This window comes from Battus philenor, unplaced genomic scaffold (genome assembly GCF_028537555.1).
Source record: "Battus philenor isolate CCGP_79_NKW_IND1 unplaced genomic scaffold, ilBatPhil1.0.hap1 SCAF_10, whole genome shotgun sequence".
Lineage (NCBI taxonomy): Eukaryota > Metazoa > Arthropoda > Insecta > Lepidoptera > Papilionidae > Battus > Battus philenor.
In genome coordinates this window covers 2,967,021-2,989,738 of record NW_027181662.1, presented here as the reverse complement: position 1 = coordinate 2,989,738, position 22,718 = coordinate 2,967,021, and the positions used below count along the sequence as shown (strand labels likewise).

Here is a 22,718-nt window from a genome sequence, read left to right as displayed (position 1 = left end):
TATCTAATCATCGTATTTAATGGAATCAGGCGTTACCTCGCAGAAGTCCATCCTAAGTAAGAAAAGACCAATATTTAGCCACTTCCGCACATGCAGTGGTAGTCGTGCAATAAAGTGCGACGCCCGCCAGCCCGCTGATAAATGCGCATGTGGTATATATGTAGTATATATATATATATATATATATATATATATATATAAATATATATACTACTTCCAGGTTTGAGGTGTTGATTCTATTGAGAATAATCTGGCAAGAGATTAGATAGTTACTCTTTTAAAGCCAATTTTTTATTTTTTTTCCTTTCACAAATGTTTTATTTGAAAATAAAAATCATCATGATACTAATCTCAGGCATGTTTATATCATATATAATCTTTAATATATACTTTATCGATCAATTTTTACTTAACATAAGCTCTAACATTTTGCGCTGATAAATATATAAAAATTATTTGTCCCAAAAATAGTGAATGAACTTTATCTAAATAACTTGTTTTTACAAGCCTATTTATAATTCTTTGGTGAAAACAGTTTTTTTTAAATTAATTTATGTCATTGTGGACATAAGGTAGATGTCAATTCAACCCTTAGATGGCCTCTGCAAGACATAGACTTTCCCCAGATATGTACATAGGGGCAACAGCACAATCGCCACGATCAGCAGGCGGATTGGCGATGGCATTGTGATATTATGGAACGCAGAGGACGCTGCTGCTTATCCTCTAGAAACATGTTTTGTGAGCAGTAGCAATCTTATATAATTAATGCACAAAGTGTGAATTATATAAGATTAAGCAAGTCTCAGTCCTCTACCACTGGGCTATCGCTATTGTAATACATACAGACGATACTATTATAAATATACTAGCTGATCCCGCAAACGTTGTTTTGCAAAAAAAATATTTTTTATTTTCAATTTAAAAATAAAGGTTGATCGTAGAGGGGTGAAAATTTAGGGTTGTATGTATTTTTGTATGTTGTATCAAAAAAAAAAAAAATAAAAACAAAAAATTTCGTCAAAAAAATAATTTTTTTTTTTAAGGATGAACAACCCTTATCACTTAGGGGTATGAAAAATAGATAGTAGCCGATTCTCAGACCTACTAAATACGCATATAAAATTTGGTAAAAATCGGTCAAGCCGTTTCAGAGGAGTTCAAGTTCGAACACCGTGACACGAGAATTTTATATATTAGAAGATTGTTACTATGTAGTATAAATATTTCTACGAAATAAACGATTTCTAATAATAAACCTGTTCATAGGAGCTGGTGATACGTTTGGAAGATTGTCGGTCTAAAGAGCGTCGACTTGAAGAGTTGAAGCACAACCTGGAGGTGTGTCTTGCGGACGCCACACAGCAAATACAGGAGCTGAAGGTCAGAGATAATTTTCACTATCATTTAGATAAACCAATCTGGTAATAAATGATAATTAGCAGCTCGAGCTGTCTCCTGCTTTTTGCACTCAACTCCCTTAACACTTCGGAATCTATGAATTCGTTAAAAAAGACGAGATATCAACAGGTACTAATACGACAAAGTCAAAGTCAAAATAGCTTCATTATATAAAATCATAACAATAATTTATAACCGCTAGTTTAAAATTAAGTTTACTTTAATACGTAACATGCCATCTGCTGAAAAAAAGTAACCAAAAACTTGTAGAGTTTTTGTATTTATTATTATATTAGGAAAAAATTGTCCGTAAAATCAGAATAATTCATTTTTAAACATGTTTATCATGAATATACTCTAAAATGGAGTGGATTTGCCGTACAGCAGAGCCAGTAAATAATAAATTCCTTGAATTTACAAAGAGATAAATTTACTTCGTAGATTCGTAGTTTGTTATATGAGTGAAATGCTTTATGAAGCGTAATACCGTGTACAGCAAGTTTATTTTTATTCTTCCTAAGATTACGTTGATGGAGATCACTGTTAGACTTAATTTTACTTAATTGAATTTTATTTACATACATTAGGTTATCGTTAATATATTGCAAGTATAATGTGACTATGCTAATATCTTTGAAATTATTTATTATGTCAAACAGACTCGCCTGTCCGCTTGCGAGAGCCGGTCGCGTGCGACAGAGGCGTCGCTGTCGCAGTGCTCGGCGGCGCGGCGCGAGGCGGAGGCGCGGTTGTCATCTGTAGCGCACACGCTGCGGCGAGTGTGCGGCGTGCAGCCCGACGGCAGCCTGGCAACCGCGCGCCGTCGCATGGCTAGCCCTGCGCGTCGATACAGCCCCCACAGAGGTACAGACCTCACAAAGATACATCCAGCACAGAGGGTTCACCCTGCACAGACGTACTCATCGCATAGAGGCACGGCCAGCACAAAGGTACTCCCTGCAAAGAGGTACATCTCGTACAGGGGTACACTTCGCATATAGGTACACCTCGCACTAGAGGTACACCCTGCATGGAAGACGTTCACCCCACACAGCACGAGTAAACCCGCACAGAAGTACACTCCGCACACAACCACTGCTCGTGGAAATACGGACAATAATAAATATTATTATGATATTTATTAGACAAAACACAGTCCTAATAAGATAAAGCATTTGGACCATTAATACGGATCGCGAGAGTCGTAAGTCTTTACTACCTCAAGATTTCATCAATTAATACATTTATTTAACCAATAAGTCCTCAGGGATTTTTTTTCAAAGATGACGATAGCTGTACAATTTTCAATAATAATCTGATAGGTGTGAATCTGGACATCATAATAGAACATCATGAAACAACCAGAATTTTATAGGTACATCAAAACTGATAAATAGGTCATAAAAGAAAAATAAATTCGTTTCAGGGCGCGATCATTCGGAAGACCGGAACGAGATAATAGACGTCGATCCTGAGCTCATCAAGAAGGGAGTTCGTAATCTGATGCACGAAGTCTGTCAGATAGAGAGGGAGAAGGTGAGACTTGCAGTTCATATTTCATTCTATTACGATGTATATTAACAATGTGAAGCACGGTAGAGGAAGCAGTGTAGAAATAAACATCCTGCGTCATTTGTTCTATGCGGCAATTTGCACAACTATGTCGATTATTCGTGTTCAGATCTTTATTTCGTAAATATTCTTGAGGAACTTGAAGATCTGGTATGTGAGTCAATAAAACCCTAAGTAGGAGACCACGTTTCGTTTCAGGATGATTACAAGTCGCAAATGCAAGCGCTGAAGAAGCAGTTAAAGGAGGCGACAGAGCAGCAGGGCAAGGGCGAGGGCAAGCTGCAGTCGTTGAGCAGCAACCTGCGCGGGCTGCAGGAAGAGCGCTCGCGGCTGCAGAGTGCAGTTGGACAGAAAGAAGCGCAGCTCAACGCTCTGGTACGTACTCACACGTATATACATACCGCTACGTACTCATGGGTGTAAACATACTGTTTTGTACTTTTATACTTTTACGTACCGTAATGTACTCATGCATATACGTACCGTTATGTACACAAGCGTATATGTACCGTTGTGTACTCATGCATTTCCGTACCGCCACGTAATCATATGTATAGGTACCATTACATGTAATAATATCAGTAGTATACTACTTTAATTTATCTCGATTAGAGTATCACCAATTGAGAGGTTAGTGAATATAAAAGGAAATGTAATTGTTGTTCACAGAACGAATCGATCCAAACAAAGACGACAGAGGTCAACAACTTGAGGGACAAGATTACTAGCTTAGAGGCGGCGTTGAGCTCCGTCACAGAAGAGAAGGTTCAGAATGAGGTATCTAAATAGTAATATATTTTTTTATTATTTAAAATACTTACATATTTAATGTGCAGCGAACTGAATACTGGAGGCATTTTCTATCAGTTAACATTTTGACTGTCACGTTGAAATAATTTTTTTGTCCAAGATGCCACAGCAATTTTTGTAGTTTACCTTATTGTATTGGTGGTCACCAAAACAACATAAATACGCCATCAAAATATTGAAAACATATTCCGACCGTGGACATACATACCTATTTCAAATATATTTGGAAAAAAAACCCAAATGAACCATGCATAACTCCTGCAAGTGTTTTTTACAGCAATATTCTACTTAGAGGCCACACGATTTACATGGATAACTGATGTTGTCTATTTGGCCGAAAAATTAATCGATTGCAATACTCATTTAGTTAGAACTTAAACATTGTTAAATATAAGGCAAAGAAGGTGACTGCATATTGTCCGAATTCTATTGATCCGCCACATTTATGTTTAAAGTGCACTGTTGGATATAAGATTTATTCTAAAAAAATTATTGATGTTCTAATAAAAAAATGAAAAAGGCACTTTTTTTTAAGTATCTTCTATCTATCGGTCATATTCAAATACACTAACTCCCGATTATTATTTAGTTTTTTGAAAGGCTCCAGTCACTATATATATATATATATATATATATATATATATATGTAGTAAAATCGAACTGTTGTGAAGATTCCGTCAGCTTGTCAAGCAACAGCTTTCAAACCTTCGCTTTGAAAGCTGATCATTATTTATCATACGATTCCTGATCATACTTATATGAAGGTGAAGCACGTTATAGATAAGAACAGATTGTATTGCGAAGGAGTGAGTGTAGTCGGTACTACGGAGGGGATATCTAAATATTCTTTTTTCGTTTATTATTGTTATTTTAATTATTATTTCCTTTAAAGTATTAAAAATGTGTAATATTTATATATCAGTGTTGTTCGGTAAAATATTTAATTACGTTTTTATATGCACTAATATTATATAACAATTTTTTTACGTTAATCTATATATGTTATAATATATATATACTTCCGCATAAGTTGTACAAGTCTGAGTTAAATTTAATCATTTATATCCTTACAAAATATTTGTGATAATATGTAGTACAAATTAATATTTATGTAACAAATTAATCTATTTATCTGATATTCCAGAATAAATCTGAAAGTCTCCGCGTGCAGCTCGCCGAGCGTGTGCAAGAGGTTGGCCAGTTGAGAGAGGCGTTGGCTGCAGCTGAAGGTCAATTTCTTCACCTAATCTTCATCACTTCATATTTTTAAACCACTATCACACATGCAGGGTGATTGGTTATTGGTAAAAAAGTTGGTGCAGATGATGGTAAACTGCTCTTCAAGGTCCAGGAAAAAGAAACACAATTTTTGTGATATTTATTTAATTAGTACTTTTGAAGAGAATAAAATGTCGGTAAATCAGCCCTACATATATGAGGCTTAATGCCTAGTGCCATCTAGTATGTTTTTAGAGAAAACATGATGAAACAGTTCTATGTATTTACCATTGGTGTATGTCGATCTATAGTTTATTCGGCACCTAAAAGCTTAAAAGATTTCACACCTATTCCTAATCACTCAATATAAAGTGATCATTTAAATATGTAACATTAATTTAATTATTCTGTTAGAATTCCACGGGATAATAACTTCTGGGAGTAAAGTCTGCAGAGATAGGTAGTAATATTACTATATAATAATCTGCATTATGTAAACGCATTTTTCTATACTATCAATAAGTGGTTTACTACTTTGGAAACCAATGATTTCTGGATAAAGTGTACCATACATTAATTCACATGTTCAGCTGTACGTTCAGTCCTTTAAAGATTGCAGGTTGTTTGTGCAGGTCGCGCTGCACGCCTGGATGTACGTCGCGCACAACTGGAGGGCGACGTGCAGCGCGCAGCTGTCGCAGCCAGGGACCGCGAAGCAGCCTTCAAGGTCTTTTACCCCTCACATTATCAACAACACCACAATATATGTGTCTTGTATAGCAGTGCCATAATATGTCACTAGCGCCATCTATCGGCGTGTAAACTAATAGCGTTTTGACTTATGAAACATACTAGATGTCCCTCGTTTCGGGTGTTTTCATTTATGGTAATTTATACTAAGATAACAAACATTTTGATCAAGTATCAAGAACTAATGAGCGATGAAAGATTTTTTTTTAAATAACCCTCCACCCTTATGTCAGGAATTTCCTGAAATTCGTTCCAAGCTGATATCTACTCGGCGAAAGTACCTTCTTACCGTGAATTTAAGCTGTTCAAGCCCTTCGGTTCTTTAGATATCGTGATGATCAGTGTGTTGGTCAAAATATAAAAAGGAGCTAACGGGGTCCCTAAGCAAAGTACAAGTAATTAGAAGTTTTAATGGGTATTCCATGTAACCCTGTCATGCGCAGGGGACAGGGTGTTTTGAACATCCAGAAGATTCTTTTCTTGAAGCCAGAAGAAACTTCTTCATCATCACATGGACCATGTCCACACGACGCACGACTTATACATTTTAATAGGACTGCTTAAAAGCAACTTGCAACCAGCGTCTCCTTTTCAGAACCTTAAGGTTAGGAACCTTCTTAGGGCTTAGTAGCCATCTGTTCTGCACGATATGTGGCCTCTCCACTGTCACTCTCCACTTTCTTCTCTTTTCTGATTGGATCTTGCAAAGAAAATAGAAAAAAGTCTTTAGCCTAAATAAATTTTAAGAAACAAATTCTATGTGCAGAAACTGCAAGAGCGTTGCGAAGGTTACCAACGAACGGTCGCATCGCTGGAGGACCGCTGCACCTCGCTGAAGGGCACCGTGGAGCAGCTGTCCACCTCGTTACAGAAGGCTGCAGCTGCCGAAAGCGAGCTTCGTGCAGAGTTGAGCAAGACTCAACGCGCGCTCAACGACACCAAGAACCATGAGCACAACGCGCTTGACAAGCTCAGACAGATACAGAAGAATGTTGGTGAGTGGTATCATAGCTGCTGTTCGACATCTCTATATGTAGACGTAGAGGAAGGAAAAGATGGTAGGAGGGCTATGATAGTTAGGTAATGACTATGGTCAGGACTGCTCTGCAAAGGAAGCGTCACTAAGATAGAGTTTAGTTGGAGGTACTAACTAATTAAGTTAATGAATATTCGTTTATATAGGTAGTTGGTGGAAAAGCCTTAAATGGAACCTATAAGCTATATATATAAAGATTTAAAGCTTTTACACCTATTAACAGTACCTGTATAAAATGATCACTTTGAAATATGTTACATTAATATACTTTTTGTATTAAAATGCGCCAGACCAATAACTTTTGGCAGTAAATAGCCAGTACATGGATACTAAACAATAATTGAATTTAATTTTCAATACTTTATATTATTTATATTATATTTTCGTGATTTATTATTCCTAAAACCAATGATTTTGTTGATAGTGTACCCATTCAAAGCTTTTAAATCTATAACCATTCATCCTGTATACATATACAGGGAGGGAAGTGAAACATGGCCATGCAACAACTACAAACATGAATATTCTGTCAAGAAAGCAAGAGTAAAAAGAATACGTCGGCGTCGGTAATGAAATTTTAAAAAAAGTTGTATAAATAATAAATAAAGCAATTTAAAAATAATCCGAGTCGAAAAATGGCTGAATGAATAAATAAATATATAAATTATGTATGTAATTGTTATATGTGATATTGTTATAGCTGTATACAGGCTGTGAATTTCCTTAGAGACACCTCATGGTTACTGCTAAATGTCCAGGACATGCAATTCCAACTTGGTTTAGGTATAAATAGGTAGAAAGCATATTTTAATTACAAAAATAAACATACTGTACGTATAGTCGTGTATTTTACCAGTTTTATGTATTTGGATACCTTCCATGTCTAAAAAGTACATAAGTATACATATATTTTTATTGTTTTAACTAATTTTATGTCTAAACATTAGCCAACTGTGAGAACGAGCGTCGGGTGCTGTCTGAGAAGTTAGAGAGCGCTAAGTCGGCTCTGGGCGAGCTGAAGAGAATCAACTCAACGCTGGAAGACCAGGTGCACCGCCTCACCAACCAGTTGGCTAACGTCGAAGTGCAAAGGTATCTTTGTCTATAACGACAATGTCCCATAAATCAACGTCAAGATGACCAACTACCTTTACTAAACTTTTAGCACGTGTTGATATTTTATATAACTTAATATTCATAATATCAGCCGATTGGCTTCCACTACAAGGCATGGGCCCTCTTCATAGATCTCCATAATGACCGGTAACTATGTCCTCGATCCATCTAATGGTGGGCCTCTTTTTTGGTTCTGTGTTTGTGAGGGAAGACAGGGTTGTGTGGATTTCCACTCAGTGATCGCCCTCTGCGCTATGCGGGGGACTATTGTATCTCTCGGTCAGGAATCGCCACGCGATCTTCTCTCACGCTGTGCTATTTTATATAGCCAGTCCAGGGAGTGGGGGGCATTCCCGTGCCGCGTCTACCGGAAACTTCTGGCCCTTACCAACTAATTAATTTAAAAAGGGGATTCAAACTTATTCTTGTGATTAATAGCGTTCTTCTGGTATTCTTGCCATAATGTACATAAGTTGTCTTTGTAAATGATCTTATCATCATTTCAGCCTTAGAACGTCTTGATTCATAATTACTTCTTTAACAAGGTTATTTAGGGAAATATTAAGAGTTTTCATTTTTCACTATTTTTCAAAGTTGTCCATGTCTTCTAATTTACTATAAATCCAAAGTATTTTTTCCCCACCAAATGAAGCGTGTACAAAACATTTGGGTGAAGTTTGTAAAGATGAAGTATTAATGGATGACACCAGGTCCGGGCTGGAGTCGCAGCTGCGCATGTCGACGTGGGACGGCAAGGAGAGCGGCGACGGTGAGCTGGAGCGCGAGCTGCACGCCCTGCAACGCGAACGTGCCGAGCTGCGCGCGCAGAACGAAGCGCTGCGCGATTCCGTGCGGCGGCTGGGCGGCGAGCGTCGAGTCGCGCCACCACCGCCCGCCCTGCGCTCCAAGAGCCACGAGCGCGACAAACCGCTATACTACAGCGACCTAGACTCAGGTCAATAAGGCTTTCACTTTAACGCAGTGTCCCTTTACCCTCCACTATTTTTGTGGGGTGTATAAAAATATTAAATAAGTTAGAACATGACGAAGCTAAAAAAATCTACTAGTGCAGTTTAACATTCTTAGGCCCCTTATGTAACATACGTTTCAATATTTAAGCGATAGGGTAAGTGTCAAGTCCATTTTCAAATTACTTTCATATTGGAACGTTAGCATGACAAGAAAATGGAGATTCATAATTATATAACTAAGTAATGGAAGGCTTATAATATTTTGTAGAACATTATTTGCGTAAAGTCATACACATGAAGGAATAAGATGTGCTTTAAAAAAAATATTAATTGATTTATCATACAACAGGTCCGGATTCAACGAAGGAGTCGGTCCGCGAGACTAAAGAGACGCCGTGCACGTGCAAGGGCAAAGGCTTCAGCACCGATCTGAATATGCTCGAGCTGGAGAACAGGGAGCTGCGAATGAAGATAAGACGCCTGGAGAAGGAACTCTCTGACAAGGTAACCTTGGATGTAAAGTACAATTTCTTTTTCAATGGATTTTGGTAGCAACGGTAAGCTTTTGGTTTCTGTTTAATATATATAATGTACATGGTGTTAATGTTATCAAAATGTTGGTTTATTGAAAATACACTAAGACTTGCGATTCCGGGTTGCACGGGTTCGATTCTCGGGATGCAAAATTATATAATTCACAAAGTGCATTAGTTGTGCACTGCTCATAAATAGATTTCTAGATGATGGTCAGCAGTGTCTTCTGGTACTATAATATCAGATTGCAATCGCCAACCCGCCTGCCAAACGAGGCGATTATATATATATATATATATATATACATACACTATATAGACTCGGTGTTTGGCACTAATCGGTGTAACATAACTCCTGAAGATGCCCGGTGGAGGCGTGAAACACATGTTGAGTAATTTGGTGGTGGCGGTTTTATGATTCGCATTGTTTGCCGCATATGCATTTATCAGCGGGCTGGTGGGCGGTGCGGTATCTTTAGGGGAGAGCTATGCCATGCAGTGGGCCGTCTATGGGTTGAAACGACGATAATATTATTATTCTCCAGTTTGAATCACACATAGTAATTACTTTTGTATGTTAAAAGAAGAATGCGAGAAGAATCCGATTTTATATGATCTAGAATTAAATTGAACTCCTCAATATTGACATTGCTCAACTTTACAAGTCAAACAAGTCATTGACACATTAACACTTTCTTAACAGAAGTTAGGAAATTATAGATAATTCAAATAAATTAATTATAATGTATAGTATGTATATAATAGTCTGATATATGTGCATATGGTATGACGGTTGTTCCGCCAACAGTTCTCGAAGCTTCTATTTAAACATATACCGGTTTGCGTACTCTCTAATGTCGAGGGGAAGTTTATTACAGTTTGTTTTTAAGACAAGAAAAAAAGAATGAACGAAATTAGATTTGTGATTCGAAGAACTAAGCAGTGAAGGAATATTTCACGGCTATAGATTTCTGTCATGGCATGAGCCAAGGAACTGCAAGCATGGAACTATATAGGAAGACCAAATTAAGGGGTAGAAGTAGCTAGATCTTCTATTTGGCTGCTTAGATGGTAGATTCTTTGATACTTAAACATGTGACCAGATCGATGGCTATTTGCTTATCGGTTTTTTGTAAGAGTCTGTTTATATGAAAAGATTATTAACATAGAAGTTGCATGTATTAGGAAGCAGAGCTGTCGGTCGCCCGGAACCGGTTCCTGAGCGAATTGTCTGGCGGTCCATCGCGTCGAGAGGATGTGGAGCATTACAGGCAGGCGGCGCTGCAGGCGGAACGGTTGCTGGAGGCACGGGAAGCCAGCCATCGCCAGCAGATTGCACGACTGGAAAACCAGGTGCACCACTATACGCCTTTTAAGGTTTACTCCAAGCATAAAAATACGGGATATAGTGATTACGTCCCTACCATTCTTTATGAAGAAACTGTGTACCAACAGTGGAATAAAAAATAAATAGTAAAAATGTTTAAATATGCAGAATGATTAGTTATAGGTGTAATAGCTTTTACACATATTTCTAATCATCCTGTATAAAATGTTTGTACTGAAATATTTTACATTAATTACTTTTTTCTATTATAAGACGACATGCCAATAACTTCTGGTAGAACAAAGTCTGCGGGGACAGATAGTAAATAATACTTAATTTTAATTTTGAACACTTTTATACTATACTATTATTACGTTATAGTACTAAACCATTGATTTTGGATTAAGATGCACCACATATAAAATGACAGAAAATGGGCTATATATATTCACTCGTTAAAAGCTTTTACACCTATAACCAATCACCCTGTATATACAGGCTTCCCAACTCCGGTCCCAGCTGGCGGCGGAGCTTCGTCGCAGGCAGGCGTACGTGGCGCGCAGCGGACGAGCGGCGCGAGACGTTCAGCGCCTGCGCAGCGCATTGGGCGACTCGCTGCGGGCAGTCTCACAGGTGGACATACACAAATAGACAAGACCACGCATTTCTTACAAGGATACACATACATGAAAGCACCATAAAGGCTTGGAGGACATCCACCTATAAAGTGGACACACCTTGATGAAGTCGCCCGAAGACGATGTATACAGGACTTTTTCAACTGTTGTAAATAAATGGGGGAAGCTTATTTATAGCACTGGAGCGATGAAGTGACGATGTTTATATAAAGAAGTTGCTGGAATTTCATTCTCTTCTCTTCTTCTTGATCTTGATGTCGTTTTTCGAAGTAGTAGTAATGTAGCCAGATAGTAACAGCCAGCTAAGTCGAGATTTTAACGCTCTTGGGCCTTATTGAGTCGAAGGAGCGGTTAGAAGTGTCACCCGAAACCGTGTTTTTCTCTTGGAGACCCTTGCGGAAGATAACTCTATGGTGCGATCATGTAGAGCTCTTAGAGCTTGATGGCATGTCAATCCGGTGTAAATCTTATGCCGAAGGATTCTCGTGTGGCGACGAGATATGAGCCCCCCCCCCACTTCCCCCTCATTATGTGCATCGAGAAGATAGTTAAGGTCGCTGGTAAACGCTGGATGCGGGCAGAGCAAGACTGGTCATCATGGCGATCTGTGGGGGAGACCTAGGTCTTGCAGCGGCACAAAAGAAGAAGAATTTGAATTGTCTACACTTTCACTCATATTCGCGTGTTTATCCCAGGACCCTGCACTCGACTCGTACACGCTGGAGCATGAAGCGAGGAAGCTGGACAGCACGCTCACACACAGCCTGCCTCCGCTCAATGACAGCTACGAGTCTTCAAAATAATTACATTGGACGGACCAAAGATTTTTTAATTGGTAAGCAATATTGATATTTATAATTACTTACAGCTTTGTATTTGAGGTGGTACAGCGATAATTGCGCTTTGTATTAGGGGGTCCTTTTTATATATTCGTTGACATGTGAGAAAGGAGGGGGTATAAGAAAACGTAATGACTACCATTTCAGTGCAGGTGGTAAGTTTCTACCTCCCTTTTCGCCAAGACCTATGATAAGTGCAAGAAATAAAAAGAAACTCTTATCACATAGGTTCCGTTTTCAAAAAATTATTTCCTTCAAGGGTCTGAGTGTACTCTATAATTAAAGTTCTGCAAGATATCTTAAACATTACTTTTTAAATATTTAAATTTGAAATCAAAAGTATATTATTAAAGAAATCTTATAGCAATCAAGAGTTTTTAGTCCATCTTAATGCATGGAACTTGGTTTCTTGACTCATTTACAAGATTGATATTATAATGTATATTTCAAAAATTGTTTAAAGGAAACATTCCGTGGATCGGTGGTTTACTACTTATGATGTTAAAACAATCGACAAAAATACACGTCAATACGTATGAATAAAGTATAGTAGTATCACAATTATATATATGGATAGTAAAGTTCAATCAATCGCACGCCTATACGGTGTAGTCACCGGGCAGGCGGGTCCCCGGACCAACGCGACGACGTACGGCATCGCTTGCGTGACGTCACACGCCAGATGTTCCACTGTAAATATTTGCAAAGGGCATCGGCGCACGGACAATAAAACCGGACTATACATAAATTAGAACAACCCAACAATGTTGTAGAAACTAAAATTATCAATCGTAGAAACAATAGCAGTGTTTTAGAACCTCTAGTAAGCGTATTCCTGTGTTTTGTTTCTCGCTGTCGACATCACGTTCATTTTATCTCGGGATATCGCTTGGGTGTGGAAGCAGTCCGTAAAAATTATATCGATGATTGAGGAAATGTTGAAAAATTAAAACACAATGAATTACGTATCTCTATCTAATTTTAAATAATTTTAAAACGCTAGTAAAGCTTAAATAACAATGCTCAATTTGCTTATTCTCGATGTTGATGCTGTTAGTCCGGGGGCTTTTACAGCTTCATCGAAACTGAGTTAACGGAGCAGTAGGGTCCGTGAACTTAAAAATAAAACAAAAGCTGGATGGGTGCGTTCCAGTTGCAAGAAGTAGCTCTGCCCGAGTAGAGCTGTGTAGTGTTGAAGTTATGTATATGCGACTTGAGATGGCAACGTGTATCACAGGCGAACCAAGGATCCGGATTCAACTTCGGTTTGCTCACACTGTTCGCGGTCACACGGGCAGCCGCCCCTTAAAAACGGGTATGTCCAGGTCAGTGTTTCCCAACGTGAGGCCCACGCCGCACAAATGGGTAATTTGATTTTTTAGGGGGGCAATTCGAAAATGGAATCAATATGAGTATTAGCCTTCCGCTCCAGGCCATTTAAATGCAATGCCAGATGTCAAGTTTAAAGTTAAAAGCAAATTCTAAATTAAATGTAAATGTATACAAAATAAATTTGAAATGCTGGGCATAAGAATTTTGAAAAAACTTAGGTGGGGCATGGTATAAAAATGGTTGGGAAACACTGGTCTAGGTCATGTAAAGAGTAAAGGGTAGAGCGAAGCTCGAAGTTTCGTAGAAGAACCAAAGTTACAAATGTAGCTCCAAGAATTTCTAGTATAAAGTCGCAGCGTGCGGGGCAGCTTGTGTAATTGACATTTTGGGCCGAAAGATTCCCAAATAGCCACCACGACCCTGTATCTATGAAGACTTGGAGGTTTGGAGGAGGTCTCTCCACTAGGCAGACCGGCGTCATAGTTAAGGTTGTGGGAAGTCGCTGGATACGGGCGGCGGAAGACCAGACATCGTGGTGATCTTTGGCGGAGGTCTGTGTAAGCTGAAAAGTAGAAGTAAAGCCCCAACATTTGTCAATAATATTTTGTCTCTGTGTGATTAGTTACAGGTGTTAAAGCTCTAAAACGGACAATGTATAGGACATTTGCCGTCAATTAATGTACGGTACAACAGCCTATCTAAAAATCAATGGTTTCAATGATAAGAAATTAAAATATAATGACAAAATAAAAATCATTTAAAACTTTAGATTATTACGTTTTTAAATTAACTTTTGAAGTTATTGACATGTCGCATTTTAATAGAAAGAATTAAAATAATGTAATATATTTCAGAGTGATTACTTTATACAGGTGATTGGAAATAGGTATAAAACCTTAAAATCCTTTTGCTGACAAATGTGCTATTCATTCACCCCTTTAAAGCACACACTTATAACCAATCATCCTGTATTAAAATGATATCTAAATTCCTATCTTATATATAACGAAAAGAATCAGGTACAAATCATATAGGTACATATCGATATATATATATATATATATATATATATATATATATATATATGATTGATTTATAACAATTCGTAGTATAATAATCGCCACGATTGGCTGTCACAGTGTGGGGTTGTGATACGCGGAGGTCCCTGCTACCCATCCTCTGGAAATCTCTTTGTTAGCAGTGGCAAACCTATATTAAAGCATACAGTGTAAATTATATATAAGACTGTATGTAATCGTATAATTATAATTATTTTTTGCGGGTATTCTAAATACAAACGTGTGAGTAGTTGAATATAAATGATTCATGTTTTAAATAGTAATTTATTAGTTATTATTTGTCATGTGTCCAGTGCACGGGACACTGTGATGACGATATGCTTCTTGGTAATTAGACTAATGACGCGTCGACGTGAGACGTGATGACTAGGCGTGTTTTGTGTCTTTATAGCAAAGGTAACACAATAACATAATATATGGACCGTTTATTTTGAAAGTGGTGTAAGTCCATTTTTGAGAAAAATGAGCTATCACGTAATTCATCCTTAATTTAATGTAAATTTTTTATATATAACTAATCCGTGTTTAATTTCTCAAAAAAATCCCTTGTTTTATACAACTTAAAATCGGTCGGTAAATGAAATTGCATAATCATCGATTATGAAAGTGGTGAAGTCAAATTGACAGAGGTATGTGGTATAGTAGATGGATGCCGATCAGTGATTTGTTATTTTTCATTTATTTTATATTACGTGTCAAGAGTTGCTAATTTAGGTTAATTATGCCATTTTTTTGTTAAAATGGCTAACTTCATATTAACATCAGATAGTGATATATGTAAGAACAGATGGTAAACCACTATTATCTTATAACAATGAAAATGGAAATATTTATTTTATTTAATAATAAATAAATTCACACAGACATAAAGCCCGTGAATATAAACAGAAGAATAATCTTATATTCAGAGGATAAAAATAATTCCGCTAGGAACAATAAATTAACGAATCGAAAAAAAGAGAAGAAGAATAGAATCTTCATCGGATGAAGATATTGTTATTGAAAACTTGGATTCTGCAGAACAAAATAAAGAAAAATATTTGCAACAAATAAAGAAAATTAAGCGAAATAATGGACAAATATACTATACAAAAAGAGGAAATTTTTACAATTGTCTAATTTTGAAAGTGTTGTAAGTCCAATTGACAGCACATAAATATGTGTTATCGTAGTCTAATTAGCCAAAAACAAATCTATATAAACAAATTAAATGTTGATAAAACAATGGAAACAATGCCAGACCTTATATTATTAGCCTGTATTTTTAAATCAACAAATATAGTAACCTTTAATTTTCTCGAAATAAAAGAAAATGGACTTACACCACTTTCAAAATAAACGGTCCATATATTGATGTATACATATATTGATGTATATAAGCGAAGATACATTCTACTTTTTTTTTAAATTGAAAATGTCTCTAATCAAGATGTAATTTACATGAGATTTTGGATCGTCGATTATTTTAACATTATAAGTAGTAAGTTACCACCGGTTAGGGAACGCTTTTATGCTAGGAACACCCGATCAGAAAACAATTGCTATTTTCACATGAAATTTAATATTTTTTTTGTATATATTATTATATCTATCATGTACATGATCTACTAAAAATTCGAATGCTAAAACAAAATTTTTAAATTCAAAACTAAGAAAAGAGTTCTAAGGTATCTTGCGAATATTTCTTATATATGGTCATCGTAAAACGTTGGACGCAGGCCCTTTCCGACAGATCTTATTCGAATTCTACGTGGGAGGTCTATGTTCGTTATCATTTAAGACAATTAAACCACCGTTTTATAGGCAAGCGAAAGAGACAGATGATTTTAGTGATCGTCGACAATTGTCAAAAATTGTAAGGACTAGTTTACACGTGGCTACGTTTTTAAATATCCTCAGTCTCTTTGTTGTTGTACTCTCATTTTTGTCCAAATAACCCACCAAGTGACTGACGTTAAAAAGGAATAATGTATTTTTTTTTTCATTATAATTACTTTTTGTTTTGTCATTATAATTACTTTTAATATTTTCGCAATATTTTTTGCCTGCTCAAGCTATTTTAACGAAGCTCTAAGACGGTCTAGTTATTAAAATTACGTTTACTGCGACCACTTCCTTATCACTACTCCATATTGACAGCCTTAGGAAATCATGTAGGAACACGTTCAATTAGATTTCATCATCATATTAGCTACGACGCCCATTGCAAGACATAGGGCTCCTAAAAAGATATCCACGATCACCTGTCTCTCGTTTCAAGCGAGTTCTCGCGACTTTGAATATGTCATCGATTTCCCTATTAGGTGCATACCTACGCCTCGTCGCCGATCATGAACATACCGTGATCATAGACGAGCGATGGGCCCCGCCCACTATCGATTTGGATTTAAAATAAATCAATCTAAAAACAAGGAGTTTTAGAGAAAACAGGAACAATAGGACGTGCCTCCTTCGTATATGTGGAATACAGATGCCGTTGTCTGTGAATTCTTCTAGAATAAAAAAATCCCTTCAAAGAAAATTATCAATAAACACCACCTACGCTCGGTAATCAAACTATTACGTATCACAATTGTTGTTATTGGTTCAAAGTACGCGCATTTATAATGTTATTATACATTTAACGCGCTATATCCTGGTATTGAATTATCGTAATTATATTTCTTATGCTTCTAAATTTAAATTATGGCATGTACAATCTTATACATATGTTAATGAACACAATAAGAGACAATGTATTAATATTTTTATATTTCCTACTGGCCATTTTTACCAGGATAATTTAAAATATAATATTTAATGGAATCAGGCGTAATTTTGCGGAAGTCGATAAGTAAAAAAAATGTAATATTTGTTTGAATAGTCACTAGGATTGCTTTTTTGGATATTGATTAATACTAAATTCATTGATTTTATTTTATAAAATTCTAATTTTTATAGCGAAGATATATTGCGCACAATGTATTGGGGTTTTTCTATTACTGAGCGCAGTCAGGATGAGAATATTTTTTGTCCCAAAAATTCTTATAATTATTGTAGTGTAATGAAATTTGGAGTTGAGCTAAACATCCGAAGAAATGCAACATATACTGTCCCAGATGGGACCTAAAAAATTAATTTAAAAATGGAACGCAATGTTGCCAAATGTAGTTTTGTAAAATAAAAGCGATTACGACAGCGAGAAGAGGTAACGCTGATTTAGTCACCATTTAAAAAACTGACCAAAATAATTTTAGACATTATGTTAGGCCATGGATGCTCAGACCGCGGCCCGCCGGTCAAATACTGCTGGCCCGCCGACAGCAAAAATAATAACTCTCGTTCATTCGAAAAATATTGAATTCTAATTATTATCAATTCTTTATTCTCTTTAATTACCTATACTTACGCCCGCCATCAGTTCATGATTTGCCCGAGTGGCCCCTAGTCTTAATAAGTCTGTGCAACCATGTGTTAGTTAAAACATGGCTACGATTGACGCATTGACTTTACTGATTTTATTAGAATGATTCTTTATTTTTTTAATTATATTTAATCTATTTAACAAAATTTAAGAATTTATACCATAAATAATAATATTGTTTCATAGTAAATAGCAAGTTTGTTTTGAAGAAGAAACTTTTACATTCGCCAACGGCCGCGCTATTGAGAGGATTTATTTGCATATGCAAATCTGATGCGCAATAAGGCGATGTACGTATGCATAAATATGCATGTCATACATGAACACGACAAATTTCGTTACGAAATTGTTTCGTTTAAGATATAAAATGACCATGTTTGTTGCGTACATTGTTAGGCGTGTTATCACACGTTCCATGACTATGGAACTCGACGTAACATGTTGAAATATAGGATACAATTTATTTTTTCTTTACTTTATTTAATTGTAAAGTACTTATTAATGTTTTCAAAATTCAAAAATTAATTCGTAATATAAAATGTCATAAATAAGAAAAGACCAATATCTAGCCACCTCCGCACATGCAGTGGTTGTCGTGCATGAAAGTGCACCGCCCGCCAGCCCGCTCGTAAATGCGCATGCGACAGACAATGCCAACTACACAACCGCCACCGTAAATTCACTCAACACGTGTTTCACCCCTCCACGGGGCATCTTCAGGCGTTGTTACACAGATTAGTGCTAAACACCGAGTGCACGACAACCACTGCATGTGCGGAGGTGGCTAGATATTGGTCCTTTCTTATTTAGGATGGACTTCCGCAATGTAACGCCTGAATCCATTAAATATTAAAATGTCATTATTCAAGCGGGCATTCACATGCGCTTTTAAATCGACGATTATTTGAACACTAAAATAATAAGCTATCTCCTGCTCGTAACGATATAACAGTTGCTGTTTTAATAAAATTTAACGATTTTTTCCCACGTGTACACTATAATATCAACCATGTTTTATTAATCATAAAAACATAAAATATTGTCTTATTATATATTTAATCTTATTAAGATAGATTAATTAAAATTAAAATAAAAAATGTAAAATTGATGTACATGACAAAAATAAATAAACTAAATAAAGCTGTGATACTGCAATAGAAAATACAACTGAAGTGTTTGAGGATGGATGAAAGGTATGGAATGATTGAGAAAGGAAGATGGAATTATGGAATGATAGAAGGAAGAAAAAAAGATATTGCGAACTATGGAAGATGAGGACGAAAAAAAATCATGTGAAAAAATTGTTAAGAAATAAAAAACCCTGTTCCCAAAAAATAGGGATGGAAGGAGAGGTCCCAATAGCGGAGGCCTCATAAAAAAATATCAACCATGTATGTATGCATTTATATACTTATCTATAACTTATTAAAATGCACGTAATATTGAAGCACGGTATGCATCTCACACCCCTTCTTGACTCTTAGACTACGCCGACGAAACAAGTTGATAGCGAGGCACTTGTTAAATAAGTAGGTCTTATGTACATCGTAGTGTGCGGTGGGAATCGAACCAAACACCTACGGATACGGCAACCCGCGTACAGTAAACTTATTTGCAAGCTATCGTGTGAAAAAATTAAATTTACAAATCCGTTTAAAGTAAAAGTTGTTTTTTAATGTGCAAAGAATTACATTTATTTAAATATTTACCGATCAACTTTCATTGGTGAATAAAAATGATAATTTCTCTAGTATTTAGTATGAATATTAAAATTGATTTGATATATTTATGGTATTACGACTCAAGAGAATATAATAAACATATGTTTTAATATTACGTGTTGAAATTCATTAGAGTTATATCAATGCAAAAAATCATCACCAAAAATATTTTTTTATTCTTTAGTCTTTTTCTTTTTTTATATTCCTTTCTTTTTGTTAAGTTTATTGGACATAGTGTTAGTCTGTTATATATATGTAGTTATATGTATGTAGCCGTCGTTTCAGCCCATATTCGCTCCACTGCAAGGAATCGGTTTCTCCCAAAGATATCTATGGGGTAAAGTACCATAATCGCCACGCTTGGCAGCCAGGATGTCGATCGCAGTATTGTACTAAGAGAACGCCGCTGCCTGTACTCTTGAAACTTGTTTGTGAGCGGTGACAATCCTACGTAATTAATGCACAAAGTAGAATTATATAAGATTATCCCGGAAAACGAATCGGCGATCTACTATATCAAGTCTCAGACTTCTACCGCTGAGCGGATCTAACCGACTGGTTATTGTATGAAATAATTATGAGCTATCTCACTACTATATCACTACTATATATAATAATTATGAATTCTTGGTACAATAGTTCTTTGGTTAATATACATATATATATATTAGTTGAAATATTAACCGATTTAATTGAACGCTGAACGCAATTCGAGCTACAGCTTAAGCCAAGATTCTTTTTCTGTGGCTATTGTACTAGAAGTCATATTGCTTTCATATATAGGCCTTATAAGAGTGCTCAAGTTCACGTAGAGAGCAATGGAGAGGACTATCCTCGGAGCTTCGCTGCAAAATCGAATCAGAATGAGAATAACCAAGGTCATGGACGTAGTTTAAATAGTTTCTCCAATTAAAGTAGCAGTGGGCGGGGCACATCGCCCGCGCAAATGACGCTCGTTGGGGCCGGAAGGTTCTAGTGGCGCCCAACATGGGTACGTTTGGGAAAACCTCTGGATGCGGGGACCGTAATACCGAACATCGTGACGTTCATTTAGTTAAGTCTATGTCTTGCAGATGGCGTCTATCGGTCGATATGGATCGACCAACTCAGCTAATTATTTTGCAGCCTTCAAATAAGATTTTTAACGATCTGGATCTATATTGTTATTGATATTAACCCTTAAATGCATGACTTTTATTTATACTTTAAAAAAATATATATCTTGCAGATAGATACACTACAATGCAAAGGAAAATATTTAAATACCTTATGTTGCAGCTATACAACACTATGCATTTACTGCTATTTATAATATTAAGTGGTATGTTGCAGATTTTCATCATTGTGCATTTAAGGGTTAAAAGATTCCGCGTGCTTGATCCAAGTATTGAAAGCACTTAGCTTGAACCTCGATTATGTAACTTATTACAACGTCTCCCTCGGAGAACTCGGCTCGGATACATCACATGAAATATTACCAGATCGGAAGAGAGTCAAGTCCCTAGATCGCTTAGATAGGAGATTCAACATTGGCTTAAGTTTACTTCGTGGCCTTTAAAAGAGCCTTTTTGCTCAGCAACTGTACAGGTCCAAGTTACTCCACCGCCCAGTCAGTTCAAAACTTTGTGAAGTTTATAATATCAACAAACAGCATTTGCCAGTGGCAAAAAAGCAGTTGATATACGAGGGTCAAACTGAAAGTTCTTAGAAAATCAAAAACTAAGCATTCTAGCAAGTTATTAGTTTTATTATAACTTTTCAAAATAGCGTCCATTTACATCAATACATCGCTGCATTCGATGAAACCATTGAGAAAAGCACCTTGCCCACTCGGCCTTAGGGGTCTCTTCGACGGCGTTTTGAAACGCAGCCACTGCTTCTTCGGCGTCCATAAAATGTTTTCCTCGAAGTTTTTCTTTTATTTTCGAGAATAAATAAAAATCGCAGGGTGCGAGGTCGGGGCTATACGGCGGGTAACCCAGTAATTCCACGTCTGAGGTCGCTAAATAGTCGATCGTTTGCCTGGCGGTGAGCGACGAGGCATTGTCGTGACGAAGGAGGATCCTGCTGCGAGGTCGTTTCTCTCGAACTTTTTCCAAGACAAGTGGCAAACAGTTGTTAGTGTACCACTCTGCATTAACCGTTTTCTGATCCTCTAAGACAACTGTCGCGTAAAGACCTGTCTTTCCGAAGAACGAGGCCACCATCTTTTTTCCAACACTTCGACCTCTCTTCACTTTAGTTGGCAACTCTTCGGAAGGAAACACCCACTGAGCAGACTGTCTTTTGGTTTCCGGATCATAACAGTAAATCCAGCTTTCGTCACCCGTTAGTATGTCGAACACAGCATTTGAGTCACCTCCGTTAAATTTTTGGATCATTTCTCGGCACCAATCAACACGGCGGAGTTTTTGAGCCTCGGTCAAATTATGCGGTATCCAGCGGGCACAAAGCTTCCTGACCGCTAAATGTTCATGGAGGATTATGTGCACTTGACTCATACCTATGCCTAGACTTGTCCGAATCTGCTGATAGGTCACTCTTTTGTCAGTCTCTATCATACGCCGCATAACACTGATATTGTCTTCAGTCGTTGCTGTAGAAGGCCGTCCCTCACGGAAATCATCGGTGAGATTAGTTCGACCACGTTTGAATTCATTAAACCAGTTGTAAACTGTGGCACGAGATGGGGCTTCATCGTGAAAAGCCAATCGAAGTCTATCATAACTTTCTTGTTGACTTATATGACATCGAAAGTCATAAAAAATCATTGCACGAAAATTTTCTCGGCTTAAATTCATTCTGACGTGCACAGACAATTTTCAATTTGCCGCCAAATCGTAAAACAAATGACAAATGAATGAAATGTATACTCAATATTATTGGTAAAGAGTTCTATTTTCAAAATTTAAACTTATTTTTTTAATATAATGCTTTTAAGTTGCCAGTTCTAAAAACTTTCAGTTTGGCCC

At 36.8% G+C, this 22,718-nt stretch overlaps 1 protein-coding gene across 1 annotated transcript in view; it reads left to right on the top strand.

Moving 5' to 3' along the window:
• Window positions 1-12,204, top strand: part of Root (ciliary rootlet coiled-coil, rootletin) — a 56,138-nt gene extending 43,934 nt beyond the window's left edge. Inside the window, exons 24-37 of the mRNA XM_068770000.1 lie at window positions 1,270-1,383; window positions 2,061-2,265; window positions 2,828-2,937; window positions 3,172-3,348; window positions 3,643-3,750; window positions 4,928-5,012; window positions 5,634-5,728; window positions 6,518-6,746; window positions 7,735-7,879; window positions 8,614-8,858; window positions 9,224-9,378; window positions 10,593-10,760; window positions 11,233-11,367; window positions 12,068-12,204. Of these exons, the coding sequence (XP_068626101.1) occupies window positions 1,270-1,383; window positions 2,061-2,265; window positions 2,828-2,937; window positions 3,172-3,348; window positions 3,643-3,750; window positions 4,928-5,012; window positions 5,634-5,728; window positions 6,518-6,746; window positions 7,735-7,879; window positions 8,614-8,858; window positions 9,224-9,378; window positions 10,593-10,760; window positions 11,233-11,367; window positions 12,068-12,175 (2,079 nt within the window). The 3' untranslated portion in view covers window positions 12,176-12,204. The remainder of the gene's footprint in view (window positions 1-1,269; window positions 1,384-2,060; window positions 2,266-2,827; window positions 2,938-3,171; window positions 3,349-3,642; window positions 3,751-4,927; window positions 5,013-5,633; window positions 5,729-6,517; window positions 6,747-7,734; window positions 7,880-8,613; window positions 8,859-9,223; window positions 9,379-10,592; window positions 10,761-11,232; window positions 11,368-12,067) is intronic.
• Window positions 12,205-22,718: the final 10,514 nt, after the last annotated feature.